Source organism: Grampus griseus (genome assembly GCF_964374135.1).
Source record: "Grampus griseus genome assembly, chromosome: 5".
Taxonomy (NCBI): Eukaryota; Metazoa; Chordata; class Mammalia; order Artiodactyla; family Delphinidae; genus Grampus; species Grampus griseus.
The window spans coordinates 95,193,171-95,209,406 of NC_138998.1; the positions used below are offsets into that span (position 1 = coordinate 95,193,171).

Below are 16,236 nucleotides of genomic sequence, written 5' to 3' on the forward strand. Positions count from 1 at the left end.
CTGTCTTTCCTCCATTGTGTATCCTTGCCTCCTTTGTCATATATTAGTTGACCATAGGTGTGTGGGTTTATCTCTGGGCTTTCTGTCCTGTTCCATTGATCTATATTTCTGTTTTTGTGCCTGTACCATACTGTCTTGATTACTATAGCTTTGTAGTATAGTCAGAAGTCCAGGAGCCTGATTCCTCCAGCTCCATTTTTCTTTTTCAGGATTGCTTTGGCTATTTGAGGTCTTTTGTGTTTCCATACAAATTGTGAAATTTTTTGTTCTAATTCTGTGAAAAATGCCATTGGTAATTTGATAAGGATTGCACTGAATCTGTAGATTGCTTTGGTCAGTATAGTCATTTTCACAATATTGATTCCTCCAATCCAAGAACATGCTATATCTCTCCATCTGTTTGTGTCATCTTTGATTTTTTTCATCAATATCTTATAGTTTTCTGAGTACAGGTCTTTTGCCTCCTTAGGTAGGTTTATTCCTAGGTATCTTATTCTTTTTGATGTGATGGTAAATGGGATTGTTTCCTTGATTTCTCTTTCTGATCTTTCATTGTTAGTGTTTAGGAATGCAAGAGATTTCTGTGCATTAATTTTGTAACCTGCAACTTTACCAAATTCATTGATTAGCTATAGCAGTTTCCTGGTGGCGTCTTTAGCATTTTCTATGTATAGTATCATGTCATCTGCAAACAGCAACAGTTTTACTTCTTTTCCAGTTTGGATTCCTTTTATTTCTTTTTCTTCTGTGATTGCTGTGGCTAGGACTTCCAAAACTGTGTTGAATAATAGTGGTGAGAGTGGACATCCTTGTCCTGTTCCTGATCTTAGAGGAAACGCTTCAGTTTTTCACTATTGAGAATGATGTTTGCTGTGGGTTTGTTGTATATGGCTTTTATTATGTTGAGGTAGCTTCCCTCTTTGCCCACTTTCTGGAGAGTTTTTATCATAAATCAGTGTTGAATTTTGTGAAAAGCTTTTTCTGCATCTATTGAGATGATCATATGGTTTTTATTCTTCAGTTTGTTAATATGGTGTATCACATTGTTTGATTTGCATATACTGAAGAATCCTTGCATCCCTGGGATAAATCCCACTTGATCATGGTGTATGATCCTTTTAATGTGTTGTTGGGTTCAGTTTGCTAGTATTCTGTTGAGGATTTTTGTGTCCATGTTCATCAGCGCTTTGGCCTGTAATTTTCTTATTTTGTGATATCTTTGTCTGGTTTTGATATCAGAGTGATGATGGTGGCCTCGTAGAAAGCTTGGGAGTGTTCCTCTGTAATTTTTTGGAACAGTTTCAGAAGGACAGGTGTTAGCTCTTCTCTAAACATTTGATAGAATTCGCTTGTGAATCCATTTGGTCCTGGACTTTTGTTTGTTGGAACACTTTTTCTTTTATATTGAAGTATAGTTGATTAATAATGTGTTAGTTTCAGGTGTACAGCAGAGTGATTCAGTTATACATGTATCTATTCTTTTTTCAAATTCTTTTCCCATTTAGTTTGTTACATAATTATTTTATTTTCAATTAAACAGTGTTATCCTTGATCTCATACCCTTTTATTATATTAATTCATTCTCTGTTCCTTATATTTACTAACCAGAATTGGTTAATTGACCATAATATGTCCCTTAGATATTTGAAGGATTCCCAAACTTTGCTTTTTGCTGCTCAAGAGCCAATAAAAAGCCATAATATGGATGTGATGCTAGTAAATTAAAGTGGATATAGATAATGAAATGATAGTGAAATCAGACTTGTTCATTCATGCATGTATTCAACAAATGTTTATTGATCATTTACTATTTTCCAGGGACTGGGCTATATAAACCTTCAGTCTGAGCTGCTACTTTGTCTTCTTCTTTATTTTCCTCTATGTTGTCCTTTCTGTCCTCCTTCCTTATCAAAGCAAATGCTTTTAAAATAAAAAATTTAATATCAGATATTACATATATTTATATGTTTGATTTTTTAGTTTCTTAAAGTGGCACAGTATGTTAGAACTTATTTTTTCAGAGTGTATTTATATCTCTTGGTTATATTTTGGACTATCAAACTTACTAAGCAATAAACTTTTCTTTCACTTTTTAAATGGAAGTCCATTGACCTGGCCTTTTGTGAGTAGGACATATTCCAGAAGTGGGAAATTCCAAAGAGAGTGGGAAGAGAAAAAGGAACTGAAGATGAATGAGAATGAGTGTTTAATATATCAAAATATGATTTCTACTACCTGGATTTTTATGTAATATTACTTTAAAATAGGTAAGAATACCAGAATACCTAGATAGCTTCTGGTTAAATAGTGAAGAGGAAATAACCAATCATTTAAGGAATATGATTATGTCTTTTAATTTCTTTGCCCTTGTGTTTATACATTCAAGAGACGCTATTGAAAAAGAAGCCAACCAAAAGAAAAATAAAGCATTCCTTGAATAATTGACTTTAAAATACAGATTCTGTGAATGAGATCATTGGAAAGGGACCTCAAAGCTAAAATGATTGACACAGCACATCAAGATTATAACAATGTTGATATAGCTGTTACTGTCATGATAAAGAGTAAATATTTTATTTGTTATGTTTTGAAATTTAGGAAAAATGAATATTTCAACATAGGTCTTGATTTGGAAGAGATTTGGAAGAGATAATTGGATTATGCCCTTAGAACCAATTGTTTTGAGATTGGAGGAAAAGATCCACTCACTGTCCAACCAGGAATCTTTGGTTTTTCCACCAAGCTAATTCAGTGTAATGGTTTGCCCAATTTTTCCTTCATAGATAATTTGGTATCAGTTGCTAGTTGGTATAACACATTTGAAAAATATCTCCATTTAAGCAAGAAGCAACTGAATTTAACCTAGTCATTTGTGAAATTAAAGAGATATTTAGGGTGCTTGGAGTAGGAAGTAATAGTATCCCCCTTTAAAAAATTGTATTAGTAGTTGGACCTTTTAAAATATAGCTTTAAAAGGAAACCGTAAACAAGAAGAAAAGACAGCCCTCAGAATGGGAGAAAATATTTGCAAATGAAGCAACTGACAAAGGATTAGTCTCCAAAATTTACAAGCAGCTCATGCAGCTGAATATCAAAAAAAACAACCCAATCCAAAAATAGGCAGAAGACCTAAATAGACATTTCTCCAAAGGAGATATACAGATTGCCAACAAACACATGACAGAATGCTCAACATCACTAATTATTAGAGAAATGCAAATCAAAACTACAATGAGGTATCACCTCACACCAGTCAGAATGGCCATCATCAAAACTACAAACAATCAATGCTGGAGAGGGTGTGGAGAAAAGGGAACCCTCTTGCACTGTTAGTGGGAATGTAGATTGGTACAGCCACTATGGAGAATAGCATGGAGGTTCCTTAAAAAACTAAAAATAGAACTACCATATGACCCAGCAATCCCACCACTGGGCATATACGCTGAGAAAAAAGAGTCATGTACCACAGTGTTCATTGCAGCTTTATTTACAATAGCCAGGACATGGAAGCAACCTAAGTGTCCATCAACAGATGAATGGATAAAGAAGATGTGGCACATATATACAATGCAATATTACTCAGCCATATAAAGAAACAAAATTGAGTTATTTGTAGTGAGGTGGATGGACCTAGAGTCTGTCATACAGAGTGAAGTAAGTCAGAAAGAGAAAAATGAATACCGTGTGCTAGCATGTATATATGGAATCTAAAAAAAAAAAAATGTTTCTGAAGAACCTAGAGGCAGGACAGGAATAAACACACAGATGTAGAGAATGGTTTTGAGGACACAGGGAGGGGGAACGGTAAGCTGGGACGAAGTGAGAGTGGCATTGACATACATACACTACCAAAAGTAAAATAGATAGCTAGTGGGAAGCAGCTGCATAGCACAGGGAGATCAACTTGGTGCTCTGTGACCACCTAGAGGAGTGGGATAGGGAGGGTGAGAGGGAGGAGATATGGGGATATATGTATATGTATAGCTGATTCATTTTGTTATACAGCAGAAACTAACACACCATTGTAAAGCAATTATACTCCAATAAAGGTGTTAAAAAGAAATATGTGGCTTTATTAGGGTATACATTGGTAGATTATAAACTGCACATATTTAAAGCATAGGATTTGATTTGTTTTGACAAATGTATTTATCCTTGAAGTTATCACTACAATCAAGATAATGAATTGTCAATTACCTCCAAACATTTTCTCATGTGCCTATATAATCCCTTCCTCCCTCAGCACCTCCCTTGACCTCAGTGCTGAGGCAACCACTAATCTGCTTTCTATTACTATGTATCGTTTGCATTTTCTACACTTTTTCTACTATGTATCGTTTGCATTTTCTACATATTTTCAATGTCCTCATACTGTTTACTCTTTTTTTTTTTTGTCTAGCTTCTTTTAATCAGTTTGTTTTGCGACTCATCCATGATTTTTTTTGTGTATCAGTGGTTTGTTACCATTTACTGTTGGGTATTATTCCATTTTATGGATATACTGCATCTTGGGATATTTGGGTGCTTTTCAGTTATTGGGGATTACGACGAAAGCTGTCATGAACGTTTTTGTACAATTTTTTGTGTGAACATAATGCTTTTTATATCTGTTGGTTAATAGGAGTGTAGTGGGTGGGTCACATGATAGCTCTATGTTTAACTTTTTAAGAAATTGCCAAAACTGTTTTCCAGTGTAGTTGTACCAACAGCTGTATATTGGGATTCCAATTTTTCCACATCTGTGCAGCACTTGGTATAGTCAGTCCTTTTAAACTGTAACCATTCTAGTAGATATGAAGTAACATCTATTGTGGTTTTAACTTGCCTTTTCTTGATGGCTAATGATGTTGAGCACTTTTTCATGTGCTCATTTCCCATTTGTATATCTTTTTTGGTGAAGAGTCTATTCGAATATTTTGCTCCTTTAAAAAAATAATTGGATTGTTTGTTTTATTATTGAGTTGTAAGAGTTCTTTATGTGTTCCAAATACCAGTTCTTTGTCAGATATATGTTTTGCATAAATTTTCTTCCAATGTTTGGTTTGTCTTTTTATTTTCTTAACAATGTCTTTTGAGGAACAGAAGTTTTAAATTTTGATAAAGTTCAATTTATCAGTTTTTTTTTTTTTTTTGCGGACGGGCCTCTCACTGTTGTGGCCTCTCCCGTTGCGGAGCACAGGCTCCGGACGCGCAGGCTCAGCGGCCATGGCTCACGGGCCCAGCCGTTCCGCGGGCACGTGGGATCTTCCCGGACCGGGGCACAAACCTGTGTCCCCTGCATCGGCAGGCGGACTTTCAACCACTGCTGCGCCACCAGGGAAGCCCTATCAGTTTTTTTTTTGCATCATGCTTGCTTTTGGTGTTGGATCTAAATTTGCTTAGCTCAGAACCACAAAGACTTTCTCTTGTTTTTTCTGATAGAAATTTTATAATTTTTAGGTTTTACATTCAGGTCTATGATCTACTTTGAGTTAATTTTTGTATTTGATGTATATGGATCAAAGTTAAATTTTTTTGCTTTTGCATAGCCAGTTGTTTCAGCATCATTTATTAAAAATATTATCTTTCCTTGCCGCTGAACCTTTGTTGAAATTCAGTCTTCTGTATATGATGGGTCTATTACTTCACTTTTCATTCTCTTTTTTTTTTCGGTACGCGGGCCTTTCACTGCTGTGGCCTCTCCCGTTGTGGAGCGCAGGCTCAGTGGCCATGGCTCACGGGCCCAGCCGCTCCGCGGCATGTGGGATCTTCCCAGACCGGGGCACGAACCCGTGTCCCCTGCATCGGCAGGCGGACTCTCAACCACTGCGCCACCAGGGAAGCCCACTTTTCATTCTTTTACACAGGTCTCTTTGTCTGTTTTTATGCCAGTACCTAACTGTCTTGATTACTGTGAGCTTTATAATAAGTCTTTGAGTAAGATAGTGCAAGTTCTTCAACTTTGTTCTTTTTAAAATTTGTTTGGTTATGCTAGGTCCTTTGTCTTCCATATAAATATTATAATCATCTTGCCAATTTGTACACAAGAGGCTACTGGGATTTTGATTGGGATTGTGCTGAATTTATTGATCAATTTGCAAAGAATTATAATCTTAACAATATTGACCCTGCTGATCTGTGGATATATCCCTCCATTTATTTAGATCTCTGTCAGTTTCTCTCAACAGTGTTTTGTAATTTTCAGTGTATAGATCTTACACATCTTTTTATCAGATTTATTTCACTTTTTTCATGCTATTGTTAACATTATTTAAAAAAAATTTGGTCTCTGATTGTTCCTTGCTAGCATATAGACATACAACTGAGTTATGTGTATTGATCTTTTATTCTGTAACTTTGTTAAAATCACTTATTAGTTCTAGTAGCTTCTTAATATACTCCTTAAGGTTTTCTACATGGGTGATTATTTCATCTGCAAATAAAGATATAGTTTTACTTCTTATCTTCCAATTTGTATGCCTTTTATTTCTTTTTCTTGCCTTATTGCATCAAATTAACTGTTCCTCATGCTTTGGGCTCCACGATTCTGAAGGGAAATTATATTACCCTAAGAAAAAGGTTTGCTCCATTCTAGATTTCTGTGTACTAGATAAGATGCACAGCCTGAGTCCTAGTAACAGGATTAAAGACAGATTAAATGCCGGCATTTCCTTCTTCAGAATATCGTCATTACATTTACCCTTCCTCCACCCGTTTCCAGGACAAGTTTCTCTGCCAGAAGAGAGGCTTTTGTAGATTAGTTATCTTCGAAAATAGAAAGTTATCTCCAGTGTTAACTAAAGGCTACATGAAAATCATTTGACAAGGATAGGACTTCTGAACAAATAGGCCAAATAGAGAAGTATGTGGCGTTTGTCTGTGGTGGAGTTTTGCCCTCCTTAGTACCTCTTTCCTTGAAATAGCCCTGATTTTGCTCTTGTCTGTACAGCCTGTACTGTCCTATCTAGGTTTCCCCTCTCTGAGCTGCATGAATACTCCAGACTACCCCCCAATTCTCCTCCTGTATCAGAATGTAAGTGTTTTGAATTCTATTATTCTCAATTGGAAAACCACTGGATAAATTAAGGATGTGCAGTTGATCCTTGAACAACATGGGTTTGAAATGTGAGGGTCCCCTTCTACTCACATTTTTTTGAGTAAATACATACTGCAGTGTTATATGATCCAGGTTTGGTTAAATATGTGGATGTGCAACCGCGGATAAGGAGGGCTAACTGTAAAGTTATATGTGAATTGACTGCAGAGGGTCTGTGCCGCTAACTGCCACATTATTCAAAGGTCAACTGTATTACCTTTCTGGAGGGAATTGCATTTTTTATAGTTTTACTGAGATATAATTAACATACCAATTAATTCATTTAATGTATAGAATTCAATGGTTTTCCAGTATATTCACAGAAACGAGTAACTATCATCACACTCAGTTTAAGAACATTACATCACCTCAAAAAAAAACCCCACCCTTTAGATATCACTTTCTTACCACTCTGTCTCCCCTTCCCCTCCCCCCAGGACTAAGCAACCACTAATCTACTTTCTGTCTCTATAGAATTGCCTATTCTGGATTTGTCATATAAATGAGATAATATAATATATGGTCTTTTGTGACTGGCTTCTTTTACTTAGCATAATGTTTTCAAGGTTCATCCATGTTGTAGCATGTATGAGTAGTTTATTTTTTGTGGCCAAATAATAACATTCTATTGTATGGATACACCACTTTTTGTTTATCCATTTGTCAGCTGATGGATATTTGGGTTGTTTTCGTTTCTCTTGGGTGTATATCTAAGAGTAGAATTTCTGAGTCATACGTTTAACCACAAGAGGAATTTCCAGATTGTTTTCCAAAATAGATGTACCGTGCCCACCAGCAGTGTATGAAGGTTCTGATTTCTCCACATCTTTGCCAGCACTATAATTTCCTTAAAAAAAAGAAAAAATTACAACCATCCTAATGGGTGTGAAGTGGCATCTTGTGGTTTTGATTTGCTTTTGTTTAATGACTAATAATGTTGAGCATCCTTTTATATGTTTCTTGGATTTGAATATCTTCTTTCAAAGAATGTCTTTAAATCCTTTGCCTTTTAAAAATTTGGGTTATTTATCTTGTTTTCATTGAGTCATAAGCAATCTTTATATATTCTCGATACAAGACCCTTATCAGACAAATGATTTGAAAGTATTTTTGTTTTCTTGATGGTGTCTTTCACAAAAGACAAAAGGTCTTTTTTTCACCATGCACAAAAGGTTTTGATTTTGATGAAGTCCATTTTATCTATTTGTTATTCTTTTGCAAAACTGTTTATGCTCTTCTGGGTCCAATTTCATATGAATTTTAGAATTAGCTTGTTAATTTCTGTAAAGAAACCAGGGTTCTGATAGGATTGCACTGAGTCTGCAGATCATTTTGAAGATACAGTTGGCCCTCTGTATCTGTGGGTTCTGCAACCACAGATTCAACTAACTGTGGATTTAGGATTGCCGTGTACACACTGCTATATTTAAAATGGATAACCAACAAAGACCCACTGTATAACATAGGGAACTGTGCTCAATATTATATAACAACCTAAATGGGAAAAGAATTTGAAAAAGAATAGATACATGTATATGTATAACAGAATCACTTTGCTGTACACCTGAAACCAACACAACATTGTTAATCAATTATACCCCAATATAAAAAAGTTTAAAAACAAACAAAAAAACACTTGAAAAAAAATTCCAGAAAGTTCCAAAAAGCAGAACTTGATTTTGCCGTGTGCTGGCAACTATTTACATAACATTTACATTGTATTAGGTATTATAAGTAATCTAGAGGTGATTTAACATATACGCGGGTGTGTGCATAGGTTACATGCAAATACTACACCATTTTATATAAGGGAATTGAGTATCTGAGGGTTTTGGTATCTGCAGGGGTTGGGGGTTTAACAATTAAATCTTCCAATTCACGAACATGGAAAGTTTTTCCATTTATTTATGTTGTCTTTAATTTTTTTTCAACAGTGTTTCATGGTTTTCAGAGTATAAGTTTTGTACTTTGTTACATTTATTCCTAAGTATTTTATTATTTTTGATGCTTTTGTAGATGGAATTGTTTTCTTAGGTTCATTTTTTGTTTGTTCATTGCTAGTGTATAGACATACAACTGATTTATATGTATTGATCTTGTATCCAACACTTTGCTAAACTTGTTTATTCTGTAAGTTTTTAAGTGGATTTCTTAGGAGATTTTTTCAGGAAATGACATCCCCCAAAGCATAATTTGTAGGAGGCAGCTTATGCTATTCTTTTTGTGAATTCATGAGAGATGCCAAGGGAAGGCCTGCTATGAAACCTGGTATGATTTCTACACTTCTGGATGCTCCAGCTGCATTTTTCCTCACACAATAATGTTTTTCTAAGATTTTATGAAAATATTTTAAACATATAAAGTAGTTGAAAGAATAGTTTAGTGAACAACATAGTCTTACCACCTAGCTCTACAGTTAACATTTTATATTTGCTTTATCACATATCTATCTATCCAACCATCCTATTTCTTAGATGTATTTCATAAATTAAAGGTATCATTTCATTTCCCTGCAGAACTTCAGCATGAATATCATTAACTAGAGCTTAATATTTGTTTACTTTTCTGAAGGTGGAATTTACATAGAGTGAAATGCATAAATCTTAAGAATACCATTTGGTGAGTTTTGACTAATGCACACATTGGTGTAATCCAAACCTCTCTTAAATTTGGGGATAGTGCCACCACAGAAAGTTCCCTTATTCCCCTTCCAAGACAGTCCTCCCTTCTCAACCCCAACTACCAGGTGACCACTCTTCTAATTTTTTTAAACCATAGCTTAGTTTCACCTATCTAGGACTTTATATAAGTAGAATAGTATGAACTCTTTTGTGTAAGGCTTCTTTGACTCAGCCTTTTGAGATTCATTCATGTTTTTGCATGAATTAGTAACTTGTTCCTTTTGATTCCATTATGTGACCGTATGTTTGTTTATTTTCCTGTTGATGGATACCTGGGTTGTTTTCTTTTTTAAGTTATTATGAATAAAACTGGTCTAGCATTGAACATAAGTCTTTCTGTGGATATGTGCTTACGTCTCACTTGAAGGAATACCTAGGAGGGGGGTTACTGGGTCATAGGTTTGGTGTATATTTAGTTATATAAGAAACTACCAGTACTTTTTCCAAAGTGGTTGTACTATTTTTCATTCTTGCCAAAAATGAGGGTTGTGTTTGTTCCACATGCTCGCCAAAATTTGATATTGTCAGTGTAAAAAATTTTAGCCTCTCTGGTTCATGTGTGGGTGGTTCAATTTCCATTTCTCTGAAGAATGAATGACAGAGCACTTTTTCACATACTCGTTGACTCTTTGTATCTCGTCCTTTGTAAAGTGTCTGCTTCAGTCTCTTACATATTTTAAAAATTGGATTGTTTGCCTTTTTGTTAGGGAGTTGTAGAAATCCTTTAAATATCCTAAATACCAGTTCTTTATCAGATATATGTATTTTGAATATTTTCTGTCAGAGGTATGGCTTACCTATTCATTTTTATTAATAGCATCTTTGTTGAGCAGAAGTTTTTAGTTTTGATGAATTCTAATATCAGTTTTTTGTTTTTTCTTTTATAGTTGTTGCTTTCTGAGTCCTGTCTATGAAATCTTTGCTTATCTTCAGGTCATGTATATATTCTTCTGTGTTTTCTTTTAGGACCTTCAAAGTATTAGCTTTCATATTTCAAATTATTTTATTATGTATATTGTGAAGACGTTATTGAGATTTATTTTTTCTCATAGATATATAGTTATTTGGTCTCACAGTACTTTTAATACTTTCTTTGAATCACCTCATTTCATAACCAGATCTTATAGATAGTCGCTTTTTGTTTGTTTTTACCAACCCAGACTTTCATCTTTGCATTGTCTTCTGGTGTGTACTAAGCTGTCATTTGGAAGTTTAAAGAGGAAGAAAGGAAGAACTTGAATCTACAAGTGGTCACCTCTGCCTCAGTCTGTCTCTGTTGGAGTCTTCTGTATGCTGTAGGGTCAGAAGTTCTAAAGAACAGGATTTAGGATGTAGTTAGTTCACTGAAAAAGAAACTAAGTTTGCAACCAAAGGTTCATTCAATTTAACCCTGAAAAATCAGTTGATAGAGAAACTTTCAATATTCATATATTTTAATCTCTGTTAAAGCCTAAGAGGTTTTTTTAGTCTGAGACTCTTCTTCCATCAAATAACTGTTGGACAACCAGAATCCAATATGATAATAACATTTAATATTCATGTAGCACTGTAGTTTATAAAATACTCTCACAGATAAATTAAGTAAAGCAGTTATTATTCATCTCATTAAAAAAGAGAGATGAGTACATTGAAATGTTGACTGGCTAGGTCAGTTACTCTCGGTTATCAAGCTAGTACACAGTGAGCCTAGGGCTAGAATTGAGATCCTTCTGACTCAGTGAGTTCAGGGCCTCTATCTCGATATGCTGGTAGATTAGCATTCAGTCCTCTTGAGATGAAAAACGATTTCCTTGATCTCTGTCCACTTAAATCCATCTTTCTCCCTTACCACCCTCCTCCTCTTCTCTCTCATCCCATCTGTTGTGCGCAGTGCCCTGCATCAGGACACTGAAATGGTTACAGGATAGCAATACACTTAGTGCTGTATAAAATGTGCAGACAGCCTGTTTAGGGTCCTTTCAGAGTTGATGCTTTGAAATAACTTAGCAGATACATTAAATTAGCTTTCATTTTAATACAGCAGTATGTTTCTTCTGAATATCATTTTCTTTTCTTTTTAGTTCTCGTATCTTTTAAAAACTTAATAGATTTTATTTTTTGGAGAAGTTTTAGGTCTACAGGAAAATTGAGCAGAAAATCCAGAGTTACGTATACTGCCACCCTTACACACACACACACACACACACACACATTTTTCCCTCTTATTGTGAGAACCCCAAAGTGCTTTCTCTAAAAATACCTCTCTGTTTGTTTTTCAGTATGCCAGGAAGCTGTCTGGGAAGCCTTCAGGACTTTTTGGGATCGACTTCCTGGGCGTGAAGAATATCATTACTGGATGAATTTGTGTGAGGATGGAATCACAACTATATTTGAAATGGGCACACATTTTAGTCAGTCTGTGGAACATAGAAGCTTAATTATGAAGGTAAATGTAGTAACAAGGGAAGAAATTACTGGACTGTTGTAGGAGTGCGTATACATAGCTCAGGCCTAAGGGAAGAAAGAGCAAATGCCAAATCCCTGCATTACTCTTTTTTGTTGAATTAGGTTGTTCAAGTGACCTACCACAGGGTGGCTTAGTCTTTGTATCCCTAGCTCTGGCCATTATAATAAGCATTGTTAACCCAGCAAGAGCCTCATGCTTGTTTATAAATGTAAATATTTGGAAATAATACTCAGCAAAGATTTAGGCTAAGAATATAAATCTGTGAGAGTCAAACATTCTTGCCAGGGTTTTTCATCTTATCAATTCAGAGTGGTGCAAACGACTCTAATTAAGATAGAGGATATAGGTCATTGGATAAATGTTTAGTAAAGTATAAATGTGATTCTAATTAATGAATTTGCTTACTTGTTTTCCTTGTTTTAGATTTAGTTTACTCTTAGCAAAGGATAAATAAGCATGCATATAGACAAATTATCTGCCCACCTTCCCCTTTCATGTTGCATGCATGTATTCATGACAAGAGAATGGAACTGTTTAGATATACGTGGTAGATTGCTCATGCTGTGTGATAGGCCCTTTATAGCCTTCTTCCTTTTGTTCAAGTCCTACATGTCCTCAGCTCAGATGTAACCTCCTTTGTGAGGAATCAACCCCCAGCCTAGCAGATTTAGCTCCCATAATCCTTTGAACTCCATAATTCTTTATTCATTCTTTAATGTTGTACTTCTTACATTTTATTATTATTAGTTGTATATGTATATGTGGGCCAATGTATCAGAAGAATAGAATTGACAGGGGACCAGACTGGAGGGGTGGATAACTTAACAAATTTATAGTTGATAGGAAACCATTGAAGGGTTGTAAGTAGGTAAGTCATGGGGGCTGATTGGACAGTTTTGAATTGTAAAATGGTTATTATGGTTTCTATACGCCATGTGATAGATTAGAGGGGACAAGATGAGCAGAGATCAGTCACGACTCCAGGGCCGAGGGGATGAGAGTCTTAACTAGACCATGAGATAGAGAAAGGGAGCATAGGGGATATAAGTAGGAAAAAGATTAGTAGGACTCTGTGATGGATTGGATGGGAGTGGGATAGGATGAAAGAATGGCCCAGGAAGCCTCCCAGCTTCTAACTTGGATGACTACCACTGAGAAGTCAGGCAGAGAAGCGGCTTGTAGATGCTGACAGGGAGAGTGAGTTTGCTTTTTAATGTGTTGTTTTGAGCCATTTGTGAAATGTGAATTGCTTGATATTTAGGTATGAAGCCAAGAAGAGTGGTCTGGGTTATAAATACAGCTCTAGGGATCACCAGCCTTGAGGTAGTAATTGAAATCATAAGAGTGGCTGAGAACCTTACTTAAGCAATCACTGGCTGTCCAAAATCTGAAGGAAGCTTGATTTTACCTTTTTTTTTTCTTAAATTGAAATATAGTTGATTTACAGTTGTGTTGATTTCTGCTGTACAGCAAAGTGATTCAGTTTTACATATATATATATTCTGGGGTTTTTTTTAGCTTGATTTTAAATATAACAACAACTGTTTACACATAGGTGGTGAATTTATGTGGTTGACACCCTTTATCAGAACTCAGAACGCCAGCATTTGTACAAATAACCACCATGCTGGCCTATAAAATTTTAAAGCTAATAGTATAACCTGATAAAATGATGATTTTGCTATATGCGTATATGTATCTTGAGAGAGATTAATTAAAGGAAATAAAATCACAGTTGAAGCTGCTGGATGGTTGAAATTAAAAAAGAAACAAAAAAGAGTGGCTGAGATTATTCTAGGAGAGTCTGTATAGTAAGAGCCGTGAGTTATTTATAAATATTTTGGGAATTATTTAGAGTAATAGCCTCTCCATTTTACAGATAAGGAAATTGAGGCCCAGCACCAGAGAGACTGTGGGATTTACCTCCATAGCTAAGAAAGAGAAAATGGAATTCTTCTGATTCTAAATTAGTGTTCTTATTATCGTATTGGTCTCAAAATAAAACCACTAATTTAGAGGAAACTTGGAAACAGTTTGCTTTGGAATGCCCCAGAGGAAAATCCAACTATTTATCAGACAATTTATCTTTTTATCTGAATTCTGGAGAATCAGATTTCATAGTTATTTTATCCACATGATTATATTGGTCTGTGATGAGAGTTTCTATAAATGTATTAGATCACAAAACAGTTTGGTTCTAAGTCCATGGAAGGTTAACGTAAAACTCTACCAATCTCTTACCTGTAGATCTTTTTGGAATGAGTAGCAGGTGAAGTCTGTTAATCTGTGCGCATTAAGAGAGCACAGGGACTTTTGTGCACATACACAGAGACTTGAGTGTCAGGACATTCTTGGAGTCACAGAACAAACTTGGCATCATTAGTACCTTGCTTTAACTATTTCTCTAGCCATAGAGAATAATAACATAGATTCTGTGTTAGGGCATTAGTGTTCTAGATGCAATACATTTTGTTTACTGCTTATTAACTGTCATTAATTCACATGGTCATTTTTATATCTTTGTTTTCCTTAGAAACTGACATACACAAAGGAAACTGTAAGCAGGTGAGTGTCTTTTTTCCTAAGTTCATGCTTGGCAACAGACATGTATCATACCTATTCCCAGACTCATCCCACATTTGATGATTCCTTCCTGTTTTCTTGCCAGTTCCTGCAATGACCAGGCCTGTGGGTTAGTCTCAAATGCTTTTCCTTATCTTGAGGCCACTTCCCTTCCCAGACCACCTCTGCAGCCACTGTGCTAGTTTACTGTCTGACCTTCCCAGGAGGCAGACTTGGTCCTCTCTCTTGGGTGAGAAAATAGATTTTTGGAAATGGAATACCAAATGATCTACTCTTGTTGAGGCTTACAGGCTAATGATAATATTGATCTAAAATGGTACACCTTAGTGGAGGATGGTTTACTAAATGATGGGTTGTGGTGTGGGTCACTTTATTGTGTAATGATGATTATGATGTTGAAGCATAGGAATAGCACAGCCTTGATGAATCCTCCAGTGGTATGAGTCTTGGCTCTGTGGGCCTTTAGGCTTAGGATTAAGGTCATTTCTGGCTCCTGAACAGTAGCAGGACAAAGCAGATCATGGAAGGTGAGGGATTTTGAGCCTACAGGGACTAAAGATTTCCAATTCTATCCATACTCAAAATATCTAGATTATGCCAGCACGTAAGTGATTTTTTTTGAAAAACATCACTAGGGCATGCAATTCAGGTCAGAGTCCAGAATTTTGCCTCAAATTAGATGGAAGGACAGATTGAAAAACCAACTAGGTGAGTCAGTGTCCAGAGGTCTAGCCTGGGCAGCAGAGTCCAGGCAAAAGCATAGCTGGAGTACACCTGTGGGTTGTAGTGGGGTATATGTAAGTTTCAAATCAAACATGAGTAAACAGGAGGAAAGTGGGACTCCTTGTGGTCTCACTTTGTACAGCTAACAGTACCACTGAGTCTATGCTGGGGCCTGGGATTGAGCTCCTGCTTAGCTGTGGGGCAATGTGGTGCTTTAAATGTGTGTTCTTCACCTCTGAGAGCCAGAGCTCGGAGGTTACTTGTGATTGCCATTGCAACACGAAATGCAGTAGACTAAATAATCTTGTGGGTCCTACCAGTGCCAGTAATCTTCATGGTTGTATGTAATAAAAATGATAGCACATCTTACATATCTTATATGGTTAAGAAGTATATAAAAACCATAATAAATATGGCTCTTAACCTGGAAGAAGCCTTGGAGTTTACCTGTGAAAATGGACATTGGAAAGATTGTAGCTTGTGAGTTATTATAAAGTGGTGGAAGGAAGGTTATCTGAAATAGAATGGAAAGTTGTAACACCATATGTGGATTGGTGTCATAACACATAACACATGAGGTGAACAGAGGTAGCTGGAAGATGTTTGAGGGGTAGTTTGTGTATTCCTACGTAGCTCACTTCAACTGGGTGCAGTTTTCTGCATTCACCTACTATTTCTTGTAATGAAATTGTGTATGTGTAGAAGAGAAATTCTTATTATGGTTAGTT

General features: G+C 35.9%; 1 protein-coding gene across 1 annotated transcript in view; it reads left to right on the forward strand.

Moving 5' to 3' along the window:
• Positions 1-16,236, forward strand: part of IMPG2 (interphotoreceptor matrix proteoglycan 2) — a gene marked incomplete at its 5' end in the record, with an annotated part of 72,530 nt that overhangs the window by 2,697 nt on the left and 53,597 nt on the right. The window contains 2 exons of the mRNA XM_082655590.1: positions 12,015-12,181; positions 14,736-14,767. Coding sequence (XP_082511716.1) covers positions 12,015-12,181; positions 14,736-14,767 — 199 coding nt within the window. The remainder of the gene's footprint in view (positions 1-12,014; positions 12,182-14,735; positions 14,768-16,236) is intronic.